Below are 27,486 nucleotides of genomic sequence, written 5' to 3' on the forward strand. Positions count from 1 at the left end.
GCTCAATGACGTGTACTGTAATTATAATAATTATCATTATTGTTTTTTTGTTTTGTGAGAAATATTTTCTGACTCATCTGGACACAAACATAACATGTGGATGTAGCCACAGAACCTGTTCTGCAATATTGCACAATCTAACTCTTATAAAAGTGAAACTAGTGAGAGGTGGAGACTTAAAAGAAAAGGCCCAGATTGAGCACTGCACTGTGTTATTGTTTGTCCGTCAAAGAGGAAGCAACAGAATGTAAGTATGGAAAATTTAATACATTTAATTCAAGAGTAAATTTAACAGGGAGAAACAAAATTAAAACAGGATAACATGCAGAAGTCTTTTGTTCTATTATATGCTGTATGAAACAATGAAAAGTCATTGGATGTTTTATGTATATACACACACACACACACCTATGTATATAATATATATATATATATATATATATATATATATATATATATATATATATATATATATATATATATATATATATATATATATATATATATATACACACACATACATATATACACAGGGCCAGCTCTACCTAATTTTGTGCCCTAGGCGAGATTGTGTGTGTGTGTCCACGAGCGTGTGTGTCGCGCTCAAAAGTGACTGTATACTAGTCACTAGTCGCCTCGCGGCGCCCCTCCAGCAGATGGCGCTCTAGGCGACCGCCTATATCGCCTATGCCAAGAGCCGGCCCTGTATATACACATATATATATATATATATATATATTAGTGCTGGGCCGTTAACGGCGTTAACGCGAGACTCTTATCGCGCAATAAGAAAATTATCGCCGTTAATCTATTCTCAAAGTTGGGTGTGGGACCTGGGTCCACATAGTGAGCAAGCTATGAATTTCACTTTGATATGTTAGCGCGGATGTATACCTGGCCCAGAAGGCTCTGACCTGGCTGAGCGCGGATGTAGGTAACGTTACGTTATGTAATTTATTGTCATTTTTTGTTTTATAACGGTCTATGTAATTTACCACGGTGAAAATGGTTTCAGGTTGGATATCCAACCGTCGCGTCCGACAACTGTCTGAATGAATATCCAACCTGAAACTAACTTCACGCGGTATAGCTTTAGCTAACGTTATCAACGTTTTGCTGATTAGTTGCTGATAGTTGCCTACTACTACTAGCAATCTTACTCTGATATACTTTTTCTGTCCTACTCCTAATGTTAGGTGTGATGAAAACAGAGGAGCGCCACTTAGCAGAAGAAGAATTCAAATGAGCCATTTTAATCTAGATTAATCTAGATTAACTCCAAGATTGCAGTGAGATTAATCTAGATTAAAAAAATTAATCTATGCCCAGCTCTAATATATATATATATACACACACATATATATATATATATATATATATATATATATATATATATATATATATATATATATATATATATATATATATATATATATATATATATATATATATATGTCAAGTTCTCCCCTCCTTTGTGCAATCTCCACTTGAAGGAGTTGGACATCTACCCAGAGTTGCTGGACTTCACTCAATAACCACGCTTTTCTTTTCCTCTTATCTTCTTTTATTTTGTGATTTCAAGGTTTCAGGTAAGCAGGTAGCTTGCAAGTAAGCAGGTAGTTTACAAGCAAGCAGGTAGGTGAAAAACCTTTTGAAACAATAAACAAGAAAAAGATTGTTTTTACAATGTTCTGGAAAATATACATTTTTAACAATTATTTTCTTTTTCCTCTTAAATTAAACAAAGTGCAACATAAATTCTCCCACTGTTATTATTAATGCATTTAGGGATTTCATTAAGTTAATTTCAGATTTTAAATATTTTGCATTTACTTAATTTAAATAATGTCACCACAAGAATATGACATCATAATAATTTTAACTAATTTATCTGCAACACATAAGCTCACTCAAAAATCATGACATCTTAACCAACTTTAACAATCATGACATCATTAAATTATGAAATGAGAATCAAACGTGACACACACTGGCATTTATAAGGTTAACGACCGCACTGCCGGTTCTGCCCCGTGGCTAACGCTAGCGGCTATCGCCTGCACAAACATTTCATTTCGATTGTCCGCTGGGTTTCCTGATGGGCTTGGCGTCTTACCGGCTGCCTCTCTGGTGTTTGTAGATTTGTTTGCACGGGGTTGGATATTTTTGCGCTAAGCACTGCTTCAGTTTGCGTCTTCGCTTCACTTTACTTTCTCATTGATGTTGTGTGCCACCTCTTTTATAGTCCGTGCAGCAACTCGGACTGCCGAAAGGTTCCTTTCCGCTTTGCGACATGAGTTTATTAATTCTTTCTTTAGTTTGACTTCACAATATATATGTATACCCATTAAATATGTCGGGATTTTACAACATTCTTTCTTGATTTTATAATTAATTTCTTCTTCAAAACCTTTTGATAATTGGGTGTTGAATTTCTTTACTTTGTTACAAAACTGAAAGCATTTAGAGTTGTGGGAGGTGATGCAGTGGTACAGTTGTCAGTTTTGATACATACAATTGCATAGTCCTTCCTTTAAATGATTATTTCTATAACTAAGCTGTTGTCGAAAAACACAATTTAGAGGTGACATACACATTTATAATGTATATTTATTCAAAATACTGTACATTTTCAAATAGATATTTGAGGTGTGGTTCAGTGCTGACATTGCTAATGCATGCACCACCAATGACAAATGTAAAATTTCAATTTGAACTTCCTGATGGAGGCAGAGGTGGATTAACAACTCCTGTGTGATGTGACAAAAAATATACTATATACCTATATGTTAAAGATATGTTAAAGTCAAGCTTGTGCAGATTATACTGGGTGAGTCTTCTGTTAAGGGGCTAAATTCTGGTCATACGGTCAGCAACTCAAACAACCACACTTCAAAAATAAGTTTTGAACACCATAGGACAGACAGACAGACAGAAGACCTCTGCATGTTTTTAAAGTGTGGGCCCCACTGTAGGCCCATCTGTACTTGCAGTTATTAATAGCAATCTGTGCTCAGGTGTGGTCCCTGAATATTTAAAAAAAATGCAGTAGTGCAACCTCTAATTAAACAAAACAGGTCTTGATCACGCAGTTCTCATTAATTATAGGTGTGTCTCCAAGCTGCCTTTTATTTCTAAAATCCTCAAGAACATAGTTTACAGTCAGTTATTTGCCTTTCTGGAAGAGCATAACATACTCAGGGTTTTCTAATCTAATTTTAAAACTCTGCACAGCACAGAATCAGCTCTTTAAAGAATTGTATAAATCTTTTTAGCTACTGGGCATTGATGACTCTGCATCCACCTCTGCTCCTCCCTTGTGTTGAGTCCCTCAGGGCTCAGTTTTAGGCCCTCTTCTCTTTCTATCTGCTCCCACCTGACTCTATACTTAGGCGACCCAGCATTTTATTCCACGGTTATTCAGACGATTGTCAGATTCATGTGCCTCCTAAAAGAAAAAAACACATATCCATCCAACTGTTGCTTAGGTGTCTTGATGACATAAAGGCCTGGATGGCCCTCAGAGGTTATGACTCCTAAACAGTGGAATGATCTGCCTGTGCACATCAGAAATTTCTGTTTTCAAATCTTCTCACTGGCCTTTGACGCTATTTTTTTAATGTTTCGTGTAAGCTTTTATGTCTTTTCTTTATTCTGTCGTTTATTTATTATTCTGTATTCTTTGTCCACTGTGGTTGTATTAAAGTGATTTACACAGTTGGATTGGATTTAGGTGAGTATACCTTTGACTGGTTTTATTTTTCACTAGTGTCCATCATGTATGACTTCATGACTAAGTAAACCAATTTATCTACCATTCAGTTTCTGCTGTGGGACATGGACACTTTTGTTAAAAATAAATTACATGAATGGGGACTCAGCAAGTGGATACCTTATTTTCAAGGTAAAGTATGTTTCTTTGTGAGGTACAGATAAAATGTAAAATAAACAGATGAATATCTACTCGTACAGTTGTGACACTGCTGCAGCTTTGGTCTGCTGTGCATCGCAGACATAACATTGAGAGAAAAGTGTTCACTAATCCTTCCTAGTGTTGTTTGCATCACTAAGTCTAAAATAACTTAAAATAAAAAGAAACATTTGAACTCAAAGGACAATGCAATTAATTTGTGTTTTGGAAAAAAAAGGCTATAAGCACAGGATACGTGGAAGCTTGGAAAGTAAAGAATTATCTCAACAGGAAAAAATAAATATGCATTCACCTGACACAATCATTTAATTCAATTCAATTAAATTTTATTTGTATAGCGCCAAATCATAACATACATTATCTTTAGGCACTGTACACAGACAACATCATGGAGAGCAGAGAAACTCAACAATTCACACAATGAGCATAACAAAAAGGAAGAAAAATCTTCCTTTTAACAGAAGACGTAATCTCTGATAGAACTAGACTCACAGCCATCTGCCTCGACCGGTTGGGGTGAAAGGAAAAATGGGGGACAAAGAAGAGGAGGGACAGAAGAAAGAGACCAGGAGCATATAAACAAAAATTAAAACTCATTTTTTCATGACTGTGATTTAATTAAATATTTCTTAATTACAGTTGAAGAAATAAATGAGCAAAGTTTTCACCTTCTTGATGATCGATTAATTGATCAGTTGATCCCAAAAGGAGGACCGAGGATGATCTTCAAGGATAAATATAAGTTGTGGAAGGCAAGTCTGTACTTTAATGATGTTTGTCATTAGTTACTTCTGACACACAGCTGTGCACGATTTCTGCTTTTTTCCCTTGTTTACTGTCACATGGTGGTGTAATTGACAACATCAAATTACAATCAATGCTAATACATATGTAGGTAGTACATGTAGTAAAGGTTTTCTGCTGTCTACAGGAAACACAACATCCATCATCAAATCGGGAAATGGTTGCTGCTCCTTCTCCAGTTGGCCGTTGGCATCGGCCACGCCACCTCCACATTGTGGGTGGCAGTTGGGGGTTGGGTTTCTGTGTGCTGGGGGCCCGTGGTGTCCCAGGGGTGGGGGAGGTTGTCCCTCTGGCTCTCTGGGGTGGGATGGTGCCTTCTATGGTGCCCTGATGGAGTCCTATAGTGTGCTGATCTGGAGTCTGGCACCATGGGAGTACTGTGCTGACTTGGTTGACAATGTCAATGTCAATGTCAATACACTCATAGATATTTTTAATTTCTTTATAAAAATTTCTTTACTGTGAATTATTAAGTGTTTTCTGGTTGACAATATTAATGTGAATACAGTCATTGATAAGTGTCTTCTATTGTCTCCAGGCAACACAGACTCCACCATCAACTCAGAAAATGCTTTATTCTCCTCCTCCGGTAAGTTGCAGACTGTTAAATAGTCATCTGAGCCATTAATTGTGGAGAAAGAGATTCTATTTAATGCCTGCTCAGGTTTTGACATGGCTGTATGCTCCATCTACAGTCTAAACACCTGATTCTTCTCATATAAAGATATCACTGAATCGCAGAGGCTTGAAATCAGCAAATGTTCCCTAATTCTCCATTCATATGCTTTTGGTGCATAAATCTGTGCACAAGATGATTTAACTGTTGTTCACTGAGGAAAATCAACACTGATCACTTGTTTGGTCTTTTCTGATTCATGGCATGACTTCATGTGTTCATGAGTTTGTTCTGTTAAACAACATATGATGTGTATGATATGTTTTTTTGATCTAACAGTCAAGTAACATCATGTTCATCCTCAGGTTCCATCCACCAGTGGCAGAATTGACACAGGTGAAATATCTGTATATCTTACATGATATATGACCTCATATGAAGGTTTAGTTTGTGTTTTCAAGGCAGTAATAGTTTTGCTTTGTGTGAACGTCTGTAATGTGTCAAAGATTTATTGTTGGGAGAGACTACTGCAGCAAACTTTTCTCTTCAATAAGGGAAGAGACTGCTGGATCCTAAGGAGGAGACGCCCAGGAAACGTCAGTGTGTCATTTCACCAGATTCACATTCAGGTATTCATGCTACCACTCTCCGCAATAGCAACCCACAAATGTCAAAATGTCATTGTCCAATATTGTTTTCTGTATATTGGCCACAGTAAATCCTTTTTTAGTAGTAGGCCAGTGTCCAATCAGAGCAGTCAACAATGTACTACCTGTACCAAAGCTACATATGAGCATTAATAACATGTGATGTTTTAGCTCAGTGGCTATAATCTCAGAGTTTATCATTATTCCACATTATTAACAGCTCTTTATTTTCACTCTGATAGAAGACATCATACTGGGTTATGTGAAAGACACAATTGCTTTAGTCAGCAAGACACTACAAAATAAAGACAACACAAGGCTCAATGCTTTCCTGAAGTAAGTATTATGTTTTCTATATTAAGAAAAGTAAGAGTAATACAATACACTTAAGCTCCAGCGTGTAAAGCTAATTATTTCCATTTTGTAGAACTTTATGGATTTTGCATGACCTCGCAATAACTTTTGCAAGGTTACGCAATATAAAAAAAATCTCGTAGTGACCTTATCTTTCAGGTCAGTTTGGCTCACAGAACCCAACAACACAACAATGGAGAACACACACAATGGGTCCACAATGTTCCTTGCCCGAGACCCATGACCTCTCCTCTGGACCATACCCCTCCCAGTCCACAAGGTACTGCTGAACACGGCCCCGAAGGCGCACTGCCAAGAGTTTCTTTAAAGGGGACATATTATGCAAAATCAACTTTTTAACCATTTTAATACTGATATTTGGGACTCTGGGGGCCCTACCAGTCGCCAAAGTGTGGAAAAACAATACTCAGTCATGTTTTCGTGGTTCCGCTTAGTGTAAGTATAGGCGATAAAACACTCGATGTTGAATTCCCTGTGCTTATGACGTCAGCATGCGCATTTCACCGCGAATGTTACCGCCCCACCAGTACGTTTACTTCGCAAGCTCCACCTTAGCTCCACCTTGTCCCTGCGAGAGTGCAGGCGAGGGAGGAAGAGCGGTATTATGTCAACGCGGCGGGACAAGTGTGCTGTTGGTGGCTGCACAGTGGAGCACAGTGTTTTACAGAGGATTTTATATATGAAGCTAATGTGCCGGATAAAGTCAGCAATCGTGTGTTCGTGTGTTCGCACCACTTCACATCAGACTGCGACCAGCGGTCGCCGTATTTAGTCAGGGGACGTATTTCACCGACGTACAAACACACAAATTGTTAAGAAAAGATCACATAGAGCTCATAACTGACCATTCTGACACGTCCTAATTAAACATATTTGTTCAGTACGTCCTCCATGACCGGAGCACAGACTCAGTCTGATACAATCACATAAAGCAGCTGTTTATGCAGCTCGCCGCTGACGATCAGCGGTGCTGCACTCTCTGTGCAGCGGTGCTACACTCTCTGTGTCACCGATAGCCTAAACTGCCGCTGGCGATCAACTGATCGCCACCGCTGATCGCCAGTGGAGCGCTGAATAAACTGTATGTTGCTGTATCAGACCGGAGACTGTCTGATACAGCGGTGGCGCGTTACACGGTGATCGCCAGCTCGCCGGAGCACCGGAGGTGGTCAGCGGTGGTGAGGTCTCCAGAGCACAGTCTCCGGTCTGATACAGCAACATACAGTTTATTCAGCGCGCCGCTGGCGATCAGCGGTGGCGATCAGCTGATCGCCAGTGGCAGTTTAGGCTATCGGTGAAACAGAGAGTGTAGCACCGCTGCACAGAGAGTGCAGCACCGCTGCATAAACAGCTGCTTTATGCGATTGTATCAGACTGAGTCTGTGCTCCGGTCATGGAGGACGTACTGAACAAATATGTTTAATTAGGACGTGTCAGAATGGTCAGTTATGAACTCTATGTGATCTTTTCTTAACAATTTGTGTGTTTGTACGTCGGTGAAATACGTCCCCTGACTAAATACGGCGACCGCTGTTCGCAGTCTGATGTGAAGTGGTGCGAACACACAAACACACGATCTGATACAGCAACATACAGTTTATTCAGCGCGCCGCGGGCGATCAGCGGTGGCGCGTTACACGGTGATCGCCAGCTCGCCGGAGCACCGGAGCTGGTCGGCGGTGGTGAGGTCTCCGGAGCACAGTCTCCGGTCTGATACAGCAACATACAGTTTATTCAGCGCGCCGCTGGCGATCAGCGGTGGCGCGTTACACGGTGCTGCACTCTCTGTGCAGCGGTGCTGCACTCTCTGTGTCACCGCTGATCTTCTGTTCCTAAGTGTTTTTAACTGATTTACAGTTGGACAGTGTTCGGCTCGATCCTTATGTAGGACGTCTCTTCCTGTGACGGCAGTCTCGCTGACATGTTGATATTGTCAGAGAGCTAGTGGAGGGAGGGGGAGACGAATAGAGCTGTAAAGCGCTGTAAAGAGGACAAATCAGAAACCCCCTGGAAGAAGTGTGTGTGTGTTTGCCTGTGTCTCATTTGCATATAAAGGGACCTTGCACGAAAACCGAGCGTTCTGAAAGGGGCGGGTTTAGCAGGGTTATTGAATTACTATGATTCTTCATCCTTATGGTATTTTGACCAAAGCATGTCACTGACATGTTCATTAGGACACCAGGGAACTATTTTAATGGGGGAAATAGGGTATAATATGTCCCCTTTAAAATGTAAATCAGACTGCCATCAACAAACTGGGGTGGCAGCGGGGGTCTGGAGGCTGGGACCAATGAGCTTTCCTTCGCAGTCTTCAGTCGACTGACATGGAACGTGGGATGAACTTTTATGGACCTTGGCAACCTCAACCTCATAGCCACAGGGTTAATAACTTTGGACACAGGGAAAGGACTAATGAAGCGAGGTGCCAATTTACAGGACTCAACACGCAGAGAAAGGTCCCTGGTGGACAACCACACCCTATGACTACTCTAGTAGAATGGGGCAGGAAGCCGGTGCCGGTCTGCAGCTTTCTAGTAGCGGTCTGAGTTCCTTAAGAGGGCCTGTCGGGCTCGATTCCATATCCGGTGACACCGTTGTACCAGATCCAGTGCAGAGGGGACACTGGCCTCCCTTTCCAGTGAAGGGAACGGAGGAGGCTGGTAGCCATATCCACACTGGAATGGAGACATGCCAGATGAGGAACAAGGTAAGGTGTTATGTGCATATTCCACCCAGATCACGTGCTTGCTCCAGGATGAGTGGTTCTGAGAAGTGAGGCACCGCAACCCAGTCTCCAGTTCCTGGTTCAGTCTCTCTGTCTATTGGTCTGAGGGTGATGGCCTGAGGATAGGTTGACGGTGACCCTGAGTAGGTTGCAAAAAGCCTTCCAGAACCTTGCCACAAACTGTGGCCCCCGGTCAGACAGGATGTCCCTGGGGAAACCATGAAGATGGAAAACATGGTACAAAACCACCTCTGCAGTCTCCTTAGCAGAGGGGAATTTAGGCAGTGGAATAAAATGAACCATTTTAGAGAATCGATCAACAACTGTAAGAATGGTGGTATTACCTTCAGACAGAGGCAAGCCAGTAACAAAGTCAAAGAAGATGTCTGGCCAGGGGCGATGAGGCACCGGTAGGGGGCGCACAAGGCCACAGATGTGTAACGGGTCAGGGGAGGACCCAAATGCAGTACATAGAGGCAGGCAGACAGTTGGTAATGACGTTTTTTGCAACAAAATTCAGTGATAGTTCAATGAAAACCTGCAAGGGGAAGCTGGGTTCACTGGAGGGAACTTGAGCCCAACACAGCAAGCCCACACAGGAACAAGCAGGCAGAAGTCAGGCAGGGAGCAGGCAGAATCCGTTGTTGGGGGAAGAAGGCAGAGTAGATCACCGGGGCAGAGACAGAGCAGGCAGGTCAGGGACAGGCAGGGTCAGTACCGGGGAATCCATCCGAAAAACGATGGAGAGACTAGTACTGGTGACATAGAACAATCTGGCACTGAGTGAACTGAGAGGTGAGTTTATATACAGGGTTGATTGGTGATCAGAGGCAGCTGAGTGCAACAGGTGGGGAGAGTTGGACTAATGGGCAAGGAGTGGCTGGCAGGCAGGTGAGGAGAAGGAGGGGCTGGTGAGCTGAGGTGAATTAGGTGACAGACAGAAGATCATGACAAGATGGGCCTCCGAGAGGTCTTGTTCCTGGAGCATACTGGGCCACCAAAATCGTTGTTGGATGACAAAGATAGTTCTCTGAATCCCTGGATGACAGGAGAGGAGTGACGAATGTGCCCAGTGGATGACCTGAGAACGGAGAAGAGGAGGAACAAACAGACGGTTGGGGGGGATCCCCATCCGGAATGCGACGTCTCTTATTGGCATCCTTGACTTTATTCTCAATCTCCCAGGTAATAGCGCCAACAAAACATGAAGGATGCCGAATGGCGGAAACAGCCTTCTCAAATACGCCAAGTTCTTATGGTCTGTCCAAACCAAGAAAGGCTGCTCGGCCCCCTCCAACTAGTGTCTCCACTCCTCCAGTGCCACCCTTATGGCCAGAAGCTCACAGTCGCCGACATCATAATTCCTTTGTGAGGATGAGAGTTTCTTGGAGAGAAAAGCACATGGATGTAGTTTATTGTCTTTAACTGACCTTTGGGATAAAACGGCACCGATTCCAAGGCCAACACCACCCCCCCCATTTGAGAAGTACTGCTCTAGGGGCTCCGTAGAACTTGAAGCAGAATAATTACTGCATACTTAATTTAAAGTGTACAATCACCTGATTGTATGAGTTGTTTTCTGCTGTTCTGACTAAATCCCACTCTTTAAATCCATATTTACATTTTGTACAACAGGGATAAAATCAAAGATTTGAAGACAGAAAAAAGGGAACTAGTTGGTGTCTTTGGGAAAACAGGAGCTGGAAAGAGCTCTTTGATAAATGCCGTCATTGAGGAGAAGGAACTTCTGCCGTCTGGGGATGTCGATGCATGTACCTCAGTCATGATAAAACTAGAGGCAAACATGGACACACCAAGATATGAGGCACACATTGAGTTCATTACGCCAGAGGTGAGTATGTTCTTCTTCTTTTTTTTTATTTTCACCATCAGATATCACATGTTATTTCACAACTAATTTGTTCATTTATTTTAGGAGTGGAAAGATGAACTGTGGTCTATGGAAAATATTCTGGATGAGCATGATGATGATTATAGTGCCACTGAGGACAAGATTTCAGCACTGTATGAACAAGATTGGAAAGAAATCTCTAACGGCATGGACAACAAATATTTCAAAGAAATTCCAGAATTTCTCCAGTCAAGGAAGAAGATTATCAAATGTGACTCGGTTAGTAAAACCTCTTTAACACTAACATTTGTGATGATACCCGGGACTCTTGAACCCATGTGGCATGTAACACCATTCCAACACCTTAGAGCTCAGTGAGAGTGAGTTATGGTGGTAACTGTCAGGGGGTGTGATAGAGCCCAAATGCAATACAATCACACAGAAAGGCAATTGATAATGACCTATAATGAAAGAGCCTTCAGCAGGTTTTATAGTGCACCAGAGTGTAGCAGGGTATTGAAGTGTGGAGTTGGGTGAGTTCCAAAGGAAGAGTTCAGGCTCAACAGGATGCACAGGGCATGGAGATAAAGGCTGGCTGGTAAGTGCTTCAGGGAGGTTAGTAAAACAAGGTCAAAGACAGAAGGCTGTTGAGTTTGCCAGGGCAGGGATGAAGAGCAGAGGCATGACCAGGAAATCAGTCCACAAAGAAATGCTGGAGAGTCAGGCATGACGCAAAGACAATCTGGCAAAGAGAATGCTGCAGAGCTGCATTTACGCTGCCTCACTCCTGCAATCACATTTTCAATTGATCCAACTGATGAAAGAAAGTTGTACTTTCAAAGTTCAGTTGAGGCTTGTACTTATTTTCTGCAGCAAAACTCTTTGAATACATGTATGAACAGATCGTCTGTTTTACCTTATTTTATTTCTAATCACAGGTTAAAGAACTTGCAGCAAAATGTGTCAAATACACAAGAAATAACAAAAAAGTGGAAAGGTCTAAACTAAAGAGACAGTATTGGCCATTAGTGAAGTGTGTGACTCTAAGGGTTCCTGGAAATGACCTCCTTCAGCATGTCACAATTGTGGACCTTCCGGGAACTGGGGATCGTAACAAAAGCAGAGATAAAATGTGGAAAGAGGCAAGCTGTTTACTTTCAGTTCTGTTTGTTATATATATCTCTTTAGAAACAGTATTTTTATTGACTGTAATGCATCTGCAGATTGTTGGAAACTGTTCCACTGTGTGGATTGTGACTGAAACTACTCGAGCAACAGCAGAGAAAGAATCTTGGGAGATCCTGGAAAATGCCAGTAGGCTAATGGGAAATGGTGGCGAGTGTCAGCACATTCACTTCATTTGCACCAAGTCTGATCAAATTAATGATTCAGATTGTATGTAAGTACTGAAAGATTTGATTTACGAATCGATGAGCTGTCTAAAACATTTCATTCTGTTGATCCTGGGCTGATGTTGATCAGACTAAGAGATGTTGGGGATAGGTGATGATGTGTAAAACAGATGGTCACAAAGCTTAATTGAGATGATCCCTTACATTGAGACAACATCTGCAGTGATGTAGACGCTGTACTGGTCTGTTGTGGTGAATAGGGAGCTGAGTTGAAAGACAAAGCATTCAATTGACCGGTCCACCTACATTCCAACCCTTACCTACAATCATGAACTGTGGGAAGTGACTGATAGAACATGATTGTGAAATAAGGGTGTCTGGGCTCACCTTAAGAGAGAGGGTGAGGAGCGAGGACATTTGGGAGAGACAAGCCACTGCTCCTCTGTATCGAGAGGAACCAGTTGAAGTGGTTCAGTCATCTGGAGTCAGGAGGCCTCCTGGACATCTCAGTGAGAAGTACAGTAGCCTGTGTTATAGCATTCTCTGTGATGTGTGCTCTAAAGAAGAATGTTTTAGGGTTTTTTTTTGGATTGACCTGAAACAGAAGTTACATAGTGCCAATGCAGGTGATGCAGACCTGCTCAGGCTTTGACAGAGGTGAGAGTCACCCTGTTATGAGCTGATGCACCATCAAAATAATCTCAGAGACATTATTTGAAGATTGAAATCCTACATTGTGCTACATACTGCCAATGCCTGTTGAGTTGTTTCTTTTGGTGTCCATTTTTGTGTTAACACATTGAATTAGGTTGATTTAAATCAAGCAAATACAGTTTCTTACTATATTCTATAGATATATTTTTCTGTTTGCATCTAAAGTGCTTTAATTATCTCTTTGTTTTGTAGGCCTGAACATTTTATAAATCACCTACGTCAAACTGACAAAAATCATTTGATTAGATTTTCCTGTTGGTAACACATATACTGATGCAAATTTGAATATACAGTTTTTTGGAAACTACTACACCTATAATGTTCAGGAAATTTTCTCAATCTTGATTTCTCAGGATAATTGAATAATTGTTCTCAAACCCACTGCAAATGTCCTTCTTTAGTTGTTGGACTTGTCCACAGTCTTTTAGGGAAGGGTTCTAATGGGTTTCTCAGATAACTGCCTTTACTTTTACTTTTATTTTTGACTTGATGGGTTGATTTTCATCTTGAACCATGCAATGTTTACTTCAAGTGTCCTTAGCAAATGTCTGGCACAAGGCACTGTTCTGGTCAGAGTTGTTAGCATCCATGCAGATAGATTATTTAAAGAAATAAAGACATGGTTTTTTTTCTGTTAAGTAGGATTGTATGCCTAGACTCTTTCCTCCAAACTTCAGATGTTTCAGGGTTCCAGGAAGACTGAGTTGCAGGTTGAAATCTCTTGCAGGTCACGAGATGAAGTTCGTAATCGTGTGCTTGAACGAAACAAAAAAGCCAAACATGGAGTGATGAAACAATTCAGCAAGGAAAACAAAATTAAGGTGCGTTACATTAAAAACAGAAAATCTAAAACAAAGACTACAACTAGAAACCTGCTAAAATCACAGGCCTTTCCCACAGAAACACTTCAGTGATGACAGTTTCAAAGTGTTCACAGTGAGCTCCAAAGAGTTTCTGAAGAATAAATATCTTGAGCGAGATGAAACCGGTAAGTAGAGATTTCTCCATAACAGATGTTTGTGTGAAATGTTGAATGTGGTATACATTACATATTAAGTATTTAAAATTATAGCATATTTCTTTGACAGAAATTCCGCGATTGCAGAATTTTTTGAAAGACCTGAACGACTCTTACTCGGAGACATTAAACTATGTGTCTGGAGCTTGTGGGATTTTGTCTCTGATTCAAGGAACAAGATGCATGGAAGTGGTAAGAGTAATCATGTCATTGATCATTTTATATGCCATTAATATAAAAAACACATCTTTAGCATGCCTGTAAACCTTGCTGCATAGCAGTTCAAATGTGGTAAATTGTTACAGGCTGCATAACTGAAGTAAACCCCCTCTTGGAATTAGGTTACAAGGGGTAGTGGTTAAAACTGAATTCACCGAAACAGGTGGAAACAATCAGGGCGGGGAAGATGAGCAGACTGGTGGGAAAACCCCAGGGGAAGGGCAAGTTATCTGAAACAAGAGGAAAGAGTGATGTCAAAGTAAAACAGGAAGTCACAAGACAACAGATACAAGGCAAAACTAAACATAACTTAACACAACTTCCTAGATATGACAACAGGACAGTTAGAGTCAGTGATGACATGTTTATAGAACTACAGTGTCATTTATAGCAGCAGCAGAGACTGTTGATAAAATTTATACTGATATCGACTTTTATTTATAGCATAATAATAATGGTAATATGTATGATGATAATAGCCTCGAAAACTGGATCTGGATCCTGCAACCAGCATGTGGACACACAGAGAGAGAGGAAAGGAAGGAAAGACACAAACTAGGGAGAGAGAGAACAAGGTTAATGACATATAATAAAGTCATATTCATACTCTGAGTGTGAGAGTGTGAGTGTGTGTGCACACCAGGAAATTCCCCCAGCAATGATAATAAGCAGATGCATCATGTTTTTGTTCTAGATTTAAACCCCACATCAATAATAAAAAAAGAAATATTAATAAAGTTGTTGGCCACATGGTGTGGAGTTATTAAAAGTTATTTATTGGCTATCAGGACGTAAAGAGGATGTCAGCATATTTCATATATAAATACAGTGTGTATATATATATAAAAACCTAGTCCCTCTCACCCTCTTGGGGTGGTATCTGTGTCATCCTCAAGCTCGGGTCCTCTACCAGAGGCCTGGAGGTTTGAGGGTTCTGTGCAGTATCTTAGCTTTTCCTAGGACTGCGCTCTTCTGGACTGAGGCTTCTGATGTGGGATCTGTTGGAGCCACTCCCCCAGTTTGGGGGTCACTGCCCTGAGTGGTCCTACTACCACAGGGACCACGCTCGCCTTCACCTTCCACATCTGCTCCAGCTTTTCTTTCATATCTATGGCCATATCTATCACCACCGCCTAAACAGGGCACTTCCTGTTTAGCGGCGAAACGCGCAATTCAAAATGGCCGACATCTCGTTGGGGTCAAGTTCGAATTCGTAGACGTGTTCCGGGGCAGGGTCTTGTGTCACGTATGAAGTTTCGTCCGGATAGGCCAAAGTATGGCAAAGTTATAGCGCGCCCCCCCCGCGCGCACTGTGTGTGTGCCAGGTCCTCGGTCCTTGCACACTACTGTGTTTGTGCACGGTCCTAGGCCCTTGCACACTGCTGTGTTAGTGCTCGGTCCATGTTGCTCGAATTACAATAGGTCCTCGCACACTGTGTGAGTGCTCGGTCCCTAATAATAATTCCTAGAATAACAATATGTCCTCGCCCACTGCATGGGCTCGGACCACGCGCGCTGTGTGCGTGCCCGGTCCTCGGTCCTTGCACACTACTGTGTTTGTGCACGGTCCTAGGTCCTTGCACACTGCTTTGTTAGTGCTTGGTCCATGTTGCTCGAATTACAATAGGTCCTCGCACACTGTGTGAGTGCTCGGTCCCTAATAATAATAATAATAATAATCCTTCCAGTTTCAATAGGGTTCTTGCAACCTTGTTGCTCGAACCCTAATAATCCTTCCAGTTTCAATAGGGTTCTTGCAACCTTGTTGCTCGAACCCTAATAATCCTTCCAGTTTCAATAGGGTTCTTGCAACCTTGTTGCTCGAACCCTAATAATAATCCTTCCAGTTTCAATAGGGTTCTTGCAACCTTGTTGCTCGAACCCTAATAATAATAATAATAATAATAATAATCCTTCCAGCTTCAATAGGGTTCTTGCAACCTTGTTGCTCGAACCCTAATAATAATAATAATAATAATAATCCTTCCAGCTTCAATAGGGTTCTTGCAACCTTGTTGCTCGAACCCTAATAATTCCTAGAATAACAATATGTCCTCGCCCACTGTGTGGGCTCGGACCCCGCACGCGCTGTGTGCGTGCCCGGTCCTCGGTCCTTGCACACTACTGTGTTTGTGCATGGTCCTAGGTCCTTGCACACTGCTTTGTTAGTGCTCGGTCCATGTTGCTAGAATTACAATAGGTCCTCGCACACTGTGTGAGTGCTCGGTCCCTAATTAAAGCTGCAAGCAGCGTTGTACGGGACCCCGCGGCCGCCACCCTCTACCGGCATGTCATGTATAACGTGGGCTCTGGCCGGGTTACTTATTTCATGTGAAGTTTAGTGCAGATTGGTCGACGTATGGCAATGTTACGGGTCACTTCACTACATTTTCTTATGAACTAAAACTGAAACAGTATCATTTTAACAACATTTTATCCTTAGCAATGTTTATATTTGAACTCAAGAATTAAGAACTTTAACATCCCAAATCACTTTTATTCTTTACTGGGACCATAACCTGTCATTGTCCAACTAATTCACAATTCCAGTTTATCAGGCGGCTTTGTCACCTGACCAGCTCTCGTAACAGTCCCTATAGGTCAGAGGTGACTTCTGTTTCTTCTGAGGAGACCCCTGTTGGTCTCTACCATATAAGACCTTGGTGTATTGGCTGATCCAATGACTGCACCTGTGGTTCTCTCAGTGGTAATCCAGACCTTTTGACCAGCAGTCAGTTCTGGGAGAGGTCTTGAGCGGTGTCTCAGGTTGTAGGTTGCTGCCTGCCTACACCTTCCTTCCTCTTCCCTTGTGCGAAAGGCCTGCAGGTCTGGCCACTTAGGATCCAGCTTGGTTGTTGATTGGGGCAGAGATGTACGCAGGTTTCTTCCCATCAACAGCTGAGCTGGTGAGAACCCGGGCACCAGCGGGGTGGAACTATAAGCCAGCAGTGCTCTGCTGTAATCACTATCTTTTTTCCACAAATCCTTGACAGTCCGTACAGCGCGCTCTGCCTCTCCATTCACTTGAGGGTAACGGGGGCTGCTGGTGGTATGCACGAAACCGCTCACCTTTGCGAAGTCTTTGAACACCGCTGATGAAAACTGAGGCCCGTTGTCTGATATGACAACTTCTGCAGTCCCATGCCTGGCAAAGACCTCTTTAATAGCTCTAACCCTGGATTTCCACTGGACGCGGAACGGCCGCGGCCCGGTAGCCGTTGCAAATAGCTTCCATTCTAATCAATGTGAGCATTCCCACCGGCCGCGCTGCGGCGCGGATCAGCAGCGGCCCAGAAGCGGCTCGCCGCTGCTGAACCTCGTAAATTTAAACGAAGCAGATCGCACAAGACAGGAAGTCCGACACAGTATCAAAGTAAAACACTTCCGCCCCCCTTTCAAAATAAAACACAATACGCAGGTCACAACTTCACCTCAACGTTACGTCATAACCGGTGCTCCCAGGTCAACAGTCATTTGATCCAAGGGTCTCGGAGACAATGGACGACGAGAGACAGTTCGTCCACGTCGGAGAATGAAAGAAGCTGTGTTGTTGTTGTTTCCTTTATACACACAGTCTATCGCGGGATCTCGCGTCCGTTCGAGATTATCGATGATAATGATCTTCCGTGAATACCGCTGGCTCCCAAGGCTCCGCGCTGCTGCCGTAACGCGCCCGGTGGGGATTGACGTTTGGGAGAGGACGCAGCAGAACCGCGCCGTGGCCGTTCCGTGTCCAGTGGAAATCCAGGGTGATTGTCACTTCAGCCGAAGTGCTTTTGAGCTCCACTATCTCAATGTACCTTGAAAAATAGTCAATGACCAACAGGTAATCCTTCTTGGACCACTCGAACAGATCCATGCCCACTTTTTTCAGTGGTTCTGTGAGCTGGTCTGTGCGTTTGACATAGTTCACACCTTTCCACCATTTGTCCTATCTGGGCTGAAATGCCAGGCCACCAAACAGATTCTTTAGCTCTTGCTCTGCATTTTGAGATTCCCCTGATGTCCTTCATGCAGTTGCTGTAGAATCCTCTCTCCTTTCATGAGGAGACCGTGAGCGATGTGGAGATCCATTCTGTCCTACCAGTATGGGCTGATGTGTGTTAGCCTCACAGTTCTCTGGCCAACCTGTGAGACAGTGTTCTGTCACTTTTGTGCACACTGTATCTTCTTTCTGTGCCTTTTTGATCTCCCCCAACCTTTTCTCTGTAGCTGGGAGAGAAGACATTAAACAGTCCACAAAAACCTCAACCTCTTTCTCAAGCTGTAGATACCCTGCTGTAGGCGTACCCTCCAGGGGAGCTCTGGAGAGGGCATCTACTGTGATGAGTTGCTGGGGGTGTTAACTGTACAGCTGTCGCCATCTGTGTTGATTCCTACGTCCTTTCATGTCCGGAATCTGAGTCCCCCGGCGCGCCGTCTCTCAACTCACTCGCCGATGTGCCAGTGCCAACGAGCTAGCCTCTAGCCCGTATGCTGTTCGGAGCTCTACTGTCGTCTTCATAGCGGCCAGTTCCGGTTAGCTCAACTTTTGCAGGCAGGCGTCACATGATTCATTGGATCTGAACGGGAGGGATAACTCTGGGAGTTAGAAGGGGTGTGTCGCGATTCTGCCTTCTCACACCGCGACACAGGATCGTGGAACTGAGTGTCACGATTTCGGTTTCATATTGCATATTGTTACAGCCCATATATATATATTTCTTTTATTTTCTTTCCACTTTCAGGCTGGTAAAAAAGCAGAGGTGTATAAGGATATTGAAGAGAAGATGAGCGATGAACTTGACAAAGTCAAAAAGTCCGTGGAAGAGGCTCATTCAGCTTTTGAATCACACCTTGCAGAGGGCGTTGAAAAATCACTACGTTTATGTGACAAAACAATGAAGTCCATTTTAGAGCCTGTATGTACCAGTGTCCCAATTATATATTTTCACTAATATAATCTTATTTTTTTTGCACTTGATTGATTTTATTTGCACTCTGTTTGTTTTGTCCCAGCCAAGGACATTAGGTAGCAGCTTTCACATGATACTGAAGTATGTAGTTCAGAACAGTGGGGCCTACAAATCAAAGAAAGGGAAACCTAAAAACTTAAATGAGAAGTTAAGTTCACATCTGACTGACAGCATTGATGCAGAATTCAAGAAGACCTTCCCGTGAGTTGTTACTTAATGAGAACGTAAGAAAGTCCACGGTTATGTACGTTCATACCAAAAGCATTTGATATTTTTCAGAAATGAAAGCAACTCTGGACCTTTCAAGAATGTCATCAAAGAGTTTTCACTGAACACAGAGACGCTGATTCAAAAGTACGATGACGTCAAACTGCAACTCACTTTTCTCAAGACAGAGGTAAAATATTGTGAATGTGTGTGTAGGTTGGTGATAAAACATTTACTTCAATGTACAGTGACCTCACGGCTGTACTGCATGATGAACCCAATTGTTAAAGAGATAGTTTGGGTTTTTGAAGTGATGAACATGTGCTCACTGAAAACATGGCTGCCAGAGGGGACACAAGGGAAACTGAGCATTGCCAAATACAATTTGCATCTGCTTAAAGTAAAGCAAAAGCACAATTTCTCCTCTTCACATTTTGTATATTTCAGAAAATAGTGACAAAGAATGATAAGTAAAATATTACGGAGTAAAGACTGAAGACGGTTTCTCCAGTGGAGTATTAGTAACCACACATGTCATCAGTAGTTTACTTAGCTAAAATGTCTTTGTCCTGGAAATACGCCGTCCCTGGATGCTGTAACTTTCTTTAAAAGTCTTTTAAGATGAGGAAATGAAGTAGAGAAGAACAGAAAGAAGAGCATACATTGGGTTCTCCACTTTCCTCCCACAATCCAAAAACATGTGTATAAATTGACCATGTGAATGTACATGTACTTCATGTTCTCTCTCTTTTTGTCTCTCTCTGTCTCTCTCTCTGTCTCTCTCTCTCTCTGAGTGAATGGTGGGAGTGAGCGTGGTCAGGGTGAGTGAAATCTATAACTTTTCTGACTTTTTCTATACTCTTCTTTTTGCTGCTTGGTGGTTTTTTGTTGATATTTAGTTTTTCTTTTGTGACCACTGATTTTGAGTTGTTTATAGTTTATAGTTTTAAAGTTATTTGTGTTTGACGGTAGCTGCCGCCGGCGCTGCAGCCGTGCAGGTAATGGCAGCTCCTGGAGTCTCCGGGTTGGAGAAGCTGACTCGCCGACATGCCGTTAGACTGTGTCCGGATGTCGGCGTGTCAGTGGAGGCGTGTGGCCTGGCTGTGGGTGCAGTCGTGGGCTACGGCAGAGTTAAATCCGCCTCCAGAATGAACAGTGCTGTCGTCATTTTTTTAGACAGCACTGATAAAGTTAATGAGCTGGTTGAGAGCGGCGTGGTGGTGGACGGCTCTCTGGTGCAGGTGTTACGAAGAAAATTATTATTTCAAATGTTCCGCCGTTTCTGAGCAACGAGTCTCTAATGAAGGAACTGTCGCGGCACGGGAAACTCGTGTCCGCGATAAAGATGATTCCGCTTGGCTGTAAATCTGCTCTCCTGAAGCACGTCGTGTCTTTCAGGAGACAGGTCTTCATGATACTCAAGGACAACAGATCCGAGTTAAACCTGGTTCTGAAGAGTAGATGATTATGACTATACAGTTCATGTCACGTCAGACTCGCTCAAGTGTTTCGGTTGCGAGGCAGAGGGACACTTGGTCCGCTCATGCCCGGGAAGAGCAGGTGATCGCCGGCCTGACGCTGCTGCTGCTGCCGCTGCAGCGGAGCCGCCGGTCAGAGCCGACAGTCCCCGAACAACACACACACCACAGACACCACACACACACACACACCTGAGACACACACACACACACACACACCACAGACACACACACACACACACACACACCACAGACACCACACACACACACACACACACACACACACACACGGAGGTACAGAGTGATGCAGCACACACACAGACAGGGACAAGCCCTGATGGACAGAGTGTCCAGACTGAGTCCTCTGCAGTCAGAGGACAGAAAGCGACCAGAGTGGCAGAGGCTGCTCTGGACCATAATAATAATAATAATGATGATATTATTGATGATTCAATGGGTGAAATGATGAAATGTTCAATCAAACGGAAAAACACTGAAACCAAAGTAACCACCAAAAAAAACAAGAAAATGTCAAAAGATAATTCACAGGTGTCCTCTGAGGGGTCAGAGGACAACACACAGGAAGACACATTAGAGGACACACTGGGAGACACACAGAGCACACAGGGTGACGGGGAGGCCGGGGAGATACACAGTGATTACTCCTTCTCTCGTGTCAGGAAGTTTTTAGCTGACACAAAAGGAGAGAAGGGGGTGAACATTGAGGAGTTCTTCCCTGACCTGCGTCTCTTCACTCAGTCAGTCAGGTCGCTGATGAAGATCAAAGGAGACCTTGGTCATCCTGCTTTTATCGAAACAGAGGTCTTTAGGCTGAAGAAAATTTTAACAAAAGTTCGACTCCAGTTAGAGAAGGAGGATAATGGATGAGTGTGTTTATTCTTCCTTTCTTTAGTTTGGTGAGTGTGTTTTTGTTTGTTTGCAGCTCTTTTTTAATCATGTGCGACATCAAACTGGGCTCTTTGAACATTAACGGTGCTCGTCAGGACACAAAGAGAGCTGCACTTTTTAATTTGATACAAACCAAGCAACTGAATGTCACTTTTATTCAGGAGACACACAGCACCTCTGATAATGAGTGTGACTGGAGAAGGGAGTGGAATGGGGAGCTGGTTTTAAGTCACAGGGAAAGTAACAGTGGGGGGGTCGGGATTCTCTTCTCCAGAGAATTCACACCTTTTAACTTCACTGTCGACGAGGTCGTTCCAGGCCAACTTTTAAAAGTGACTGCTCAGTTTGAGAAGATGAAACTGGTTTTTATAAATGTATATGCTCCAGTGATTGCTCTGGAGAGACTGGTTTTCATAGAAACACTGAACCAAACACTTCACAAGTGTTGCAGTGAGGAGTTTTTGTTTTTAGCTGGTGATTTTAACTGCACAGAGAACCCTGTCTTAGACAGGAACCACGGGGAACCTCACACTGCTTCAAAAAACGCCATCAGCAAAATGATGGAAACTTTTGAGTTGTGTGATGTGTGGAGATGTTTCCACAGGAGCCAGCGTCAATACACCTGGCTTCACTCTAGAGGCAACACACTGTCTTTAGCAAGACTCGGTTTTATTGTTACGAGCCTCATTTTAATGTTTTTAAGAGCAGTGTTATCAGCCCTGTCGGGTTCTCCGATCACTCCCTGGTGCAGTGTGTGGTTTTTATAAAGAACGTGAAATGCAGAAGTGCGTACTGGCACTTTAACACCACACTGTTGACCGATAATGGTTTTAAAGAGTCACTCAGCTGTTTTTGGTTTTATTTCAGACGGACTAAGTCCGAGTACAGTTCTCTGCAGCAGTGGTGGGACGTGGGAAAGGTTCAGATCAAACAGCTTTGCTTGCAGTACACTCTCAGTGTCACTAGAGACATGACCAGGTCCATGAGAGATCTGGAGAGAGAAGTGGTGGAACTGCAAAACCAAGCAGACTCCACAGGAGACCGAGAACACATTGAAGTTCTCAAAGTCAAACGCTCAGCTCTGTCCGACCTGCTGGGTTTTCACGCCCATGGTGCCCTGGTTCGGTCACGCTTCCAGAACGTCGCGGAGATCTATGCTCCTTCTCATTTTTTCTTTGGGTTGGAGCGGAAGAGTGGACAGAAGAGACTAATGCACTCGCTGAGGTCTGACAGTGGATTACTATTGCAGGAGGACGCAGAAATTCGGCAGTGTGCTGTGGGCTTTTATCAGGAACTTTACACAGCAGGGCTTCGGGAGGAACCAGTGGTGGCGCTGTCTTTCCTTGGAGGGCTGCCGCAAGTGACCGAAGACCACAGAGAGAGTCTCGAGGCACAACTTTCTGCCCAGGAGCTACAGGAGGGGCTACAGACTCTGCAGAGCGGGAAGGCTCCCGGCATAGACGGTCTCCCTGCGGAGTTTTATAGAGCCTTCTGGAGGGTCATGGGGGACGATCTTCTGTGTGTCCTGCAGGACAGTCTCAACAAGGGACGGCTGCCCCTGAGCTGCAGGAGGGCTGTCCTCACCCTCCTCCCAAAGAAAGGAGACCTGCAGGAGCTTAAGAACTGGCGTCCTGTGTCTCTGCTATGTACTGACTATGAACTGCTCTCTAAGGTGCTGGCCATGAGACTCAGGAAGGTGATGGACCAGGTCATTCATGTGGACCAGACCTACTGCGTGCCCGGCAGGTTGATATCTGACAACATTAGTCTGATTCGGGACATTTTGGACCTCTCTAGTTCATTAGGCTCAGAGTTTGGTCTGATTTTCTCTAGATCAAGAAAAAGCTTTTGACAGAGTTGAACACCATTACCTGTGGCAGACGCTGCAGGCTTTTGGCTTCAGCTCAGGATTCATAGCTAAGATCAGGGTCTTGTACAGTGACATTGAGAGTGTGCTGAAAGTCAATGGTAGACTAAGCGCTCCTTTTAAGGTCCAGAGAGGTGTTAGACAGGGCTGCTCAATGTCGGGCATGCTCTACTCTCTGGCCCTGGAGCCTTTTCTCCACAAGCTGAGGTCTCGTCTGTCTGGTCTGTCCTTTCCCGGCTGTGAGGGCTGTTTTAAATTGTCAGCGTACGCTGATGACGTCATCCTGTCTGTGAGGACTCAGGATGACATAGATGGTCTCACCCAAACTGCCGCTGACTTCGGAAAACTCTCCTCCTCCAGAATTAACTGGGAGAAAAGCGAAACTGTGGCAGTGGGGGAGGGGCTGGAGAAGAAGCTGGTTTTGCCCGGGGGCTTAGTGTGGAGAAGGGGAGGACTTAAGTACCTTGGTGTCCATCTTGGAGATGAAGCCTCCACCTCCCAGAACTGGGACCTTTTAATTGAACAGGTTGAAGGTTGTCTTAAGAGGTGGAGATGGATTTTACCCAAGATGTCCTTCAAAGGTCGAGTCCTCATTATTAATAACCTTGTGTCCTCCATGCTGTGGCACCGGCTGATGTGTCTGGACCCGCCAGAGAGGCTGCTGTCCAGGGTGCAGGCCGCTATGGTGGACTTCTTCTGGGACCGTTTGCACTGGGTCCCCCAGAGCGTCCTCTTTCTCCCAAAAGAGGAGGGGGGCCATGGACTTGTACACCTGGTCAGCAGGAGAGCAGCGTTCAGACTCCAACACATCCGGCGCTTTTTAACTGGACCCTCGGACTTGGTCTGGAGGCCGGCGGCTCGCGCCATACTGGAGCGGTGTGGTGGACCGGGTCTGGCAGACTCTCTGTTTTTAATGGATTTACGTGGGCTTAACTTGGATAATTTTATTTACTTTTATAGAGGACTCTTCAAAGTGTGGGGACTCTTCTGCAAGGAAAGAGGGCGCTGCGACTCTCTTTTCTGGCTCCTAAAAGAACCAGTGACTCACGGGACACGGCTCCACTGCGTCGCAGGACCGTCCCTACTCCAGAAACTGCACGATGCCAGGGTCCTGACCCTAGGCCGTGTTGTTCAGGTGTGCGGACCTCGCCTGGACAATGCTGCTGCTCTGGCCCAGTGTCTGGGGACCAGGTCAGTCAGGGTGAGTGGTCTCCTGCTGAAAGACTGGAAACAGCAGCTCACTGATCCTGAACTGACTCTTTTAACGAACTATTGTGACGGCTCAGCTCAGCCTGACCCCACAGACTCTTTCCCTAACACGAACATTACTCCTGTTCTTGAAAGTGACTCTGGATTTTATTTGAAAATGAATGATTTTATTGATTATGGTTTGTGGAACATGACGGGAAAGACAATGTATTACTTGGTTTTAAAAGCATTATTGCAGAGCAAGCTCAGGGACAGAGTGGACACTCCTTGGAGGACCCACCTGTCCCTCACAACAGCTCAGAAGCCTGAATGGAAGGCTCTGTACAAGCCACCGCTAACCAAGAAAGCTGGAGACCTACAGTGGAGGCTTCTCCATGGTGCGGTGGCTGTAAATGCTTTTATCTCTGTTGTAAATCCAAATGTCACTGATTCATGTCCCTTCTGTTCACTGAGAGAAACTGTCTTTCACAGTCTAACACACTTTTTACAGTGTGTTAGATTAAGTCCTCTGTTTCACTTTCTGTTTCAGGTTTTCTCTTTGTTTAATGAAACCCCCCACACTTTTTTTGCAAGTGTGGGGGGAGAAGGGAGTTTTATGTTCGGTGAAAGACGATGATTTAGTTTTCGGTCAAATCCTGAGTTGATTATTTTATGTTTGCTGAAATTTCTTCCTCTGTTTTTTTTTCTCCTCCAGAGCCAAAATGTATTGAATAACATGCTCTGAGCAAATAAAGGAGACTTAAAAATCAAATCTCTCTCTCTCTTTGTCTCTCTCTGTCTCTCCAGGAGGACAAACTCAAACTACAGCTCCACAAAATCATCCGGGATCGTAAGAAGAAGATCTACAGCAGCCTGACAGACACAATTGAGGCAAACATGAAAACATGCTATGACGGTAATCAAGATAATTTCATGTAAAACCTGCGACGACAGTAAAACACCTTTATATTAATCATGATTGTACAGAAACAAGTTTGACAAACAACAAAAGAGGAAACTTTTTTATTACAGAAGCAAAAGAGATTCGTGGACCGGGCTCACTGTTAAAAATGAGGGAGATTATTCGGACTCATGTATGTGGTACAAAGTACACAATGTTTGAGATGGCTAAAAAGAACATGTTGACACAACTGGATGCTTTGAAGGTTTGTACATTTTGTGTAATATGTATTGTTATCAATGATTTGAGGTAATCATTTACATAAACGTTTTTACTTTAATCAAGTAGAATATGCTAAAGCTCCTCTTGCTCTGAAAACTCTCCATCACTGTCATAAATGTGATATTATCATTGCACATGTTAATGTAGTCTTTGATTCTTCTGACCAATCTGAAAACACTCAACAGTTGATGCATATCATTCACATTATGTTGCTGTGTATGTGATAATGAAGTAATGAGGCTAATTATGACGGTGAATTAGGATGAAATTCTGAAGAAACTCGAGGAAACCCTGATGGAATCGATTGAACTGGCACTCAAGACAGGGAGCGACTCATTCCCAGGTAGAAAACAGCATAAATCAATCAATTCTTATACATGGATCACTGAGAATTCAATACATTTATTACTGTCTGAAAGTAATAAATCAACCTGAAACATAGCTAACAATATACATTTATCTTTTTTTAGATGTTTCAGAAAACCTTAACATTGTGACCAACTTCTACACTTACCTGAAAGGCAGGCCAGAGGAACGACCAGGGCCGTCCAACTGATGACAGGATTGTGTCTTCGAGGGTTATATTTCCCAAGCTTTTTCTATGGAGACCTCATTTTTAAAGGTGACAAACCATCCTGACAAGAGCAGAGTTGTACTTTGTAACATTTCTGACCATTTTTAATGCTGTTTCTGTATCACCTTATATTGTAGGTAAATTGGCCCTTTCCATGAGATAATTGTGTGATAAATAAATCACAGCTTCATTTTATTAATGTACAATTTAAAAATGATAATTACTATGAGATAAGTGAGCGTGTTTGCTTTTTACATGCTTTTTCTGTGCTTTGTGTTATTTCAGTGAAAATAGAAAATCCAAGTTCACACTTGTAGGTTTTTCCCAGTGTAAGTTTGGCTAACTTTAGCTGCAGGCTGTTTTTTAACTGGACTTTTTGTAATGTATATTGTAATGGGGCCCTGAAGCCAAATAACACTGGTTATTATGTGATGGCCCCTTAGGCTATGGTATCCACCCCTGATGTCTTGATGGGGCCCTCAGTCAAATAACAAAGGCTATGGGATATGTCTAATAGGGCCCCTCAGTCATATTATTATTATGATTTTATTATATTAAATACTGCTCCATGAAGTGCTAACCTTGAATAGATTGTAGAAGCTTTCATCATTTGATACAGACTTTATGACTTTTCATGTAATGATCTGAAATAAAATGTTTTTTCTTCCATGTTTAGAGACAAAACTGTCACATGTATAGAAATCTTCTATTTCTATTGAAACTTGACCATTGCTGTAAGATCTGCAGTATGTCAGCATCGTACTGTTCATGTGATAGATTTTTGCTTCTTTTGATTTCTCTAAATATATTTGTTATTTCATTGATACATGATTCTTGTGTTCTGAACAAATAAAACAAAAGAAAAGAAAAAA

General features: G+C 43.2%; 1 protein-coding gene across 4 annotated transcripts; it reads left to right on the top strand.

The window, feature by feature from the left end:
* Positions 1-178: 178 nt before the first annotated feature.
* LOC122761647 (nuclear GTPase SLIP-GC-like) lies at positions 179-27,486 on the top strand. 4 transcript variants are annotated; one of them, XM_044016857.1, is made up of 24 exons: positions 209-247; positions 1,583-1,589; positions 3,707-3,733; positions 3,823-3,904; positions 4,571-4,683; positions 4,863-4,949; positions 5,274-5,324; positions 5,717-5,747; positions 5,906-5,980; positions 6,241-6,334; positions 10,734-10,950; positions 11,035-11,229; positions 11,889-12,092; positions 12,174-12,349; positions 13,744-13,837; positions 13,917-14,004; positions 14,105-14,226; positions 18,981-19,154; positions 19,252-19,409; positions 19,488-19,605; positions 25,665-25,773; positions 25,890-26,023; positions 26,302-26,383; positions 26,511-27,486. In XM_044016857.1, exons 4-24 carry the CDS (start codon positions 3,838-3,840, stop codon positions 26,594-26,596), a joined length of 2,475 nt encoding a protein of 824 aa, XP_043872792.1. In that variant the 5' UTR covers positions 209-247; positions 1,583-1,589; positions 3,707-3,733; positions 3,823-3,837; the 3' UTR covers positions 26,597-27,486. The 4 variants fall into 4 exon arrangements, with proteins under 4 accessions (XP_043872791.1, XP_043872793.1, XP_043872792.1 ...); XM_044016856.1 differs by lacking the exon at positions 1,583-1,589 and having other exon boundaries at positions 179-247; XM_044016858.1 differs by lacking the exons at positions 1,583-1,589; positions 3,707-3,733 and having other exon boundaries at positions 191-247.

This window comes from Solea senegalensis, unplaced genomic scaffold (genome assembly GCF_019176455.1).
Source record: "Solea senegalensis isolate Sse05_10M unplaced genomic scaffold, IFAPA_SoseM_1 scf7180000014853, whole genome shotgun sequence".
NCBI classification, from domain to species: domain Eukaryota; kingdom Metazoa; phylum Chordata; class Actinopteri; order Pleuronectiformes; family Soleidae; genus Solea; species Solea senegalensis.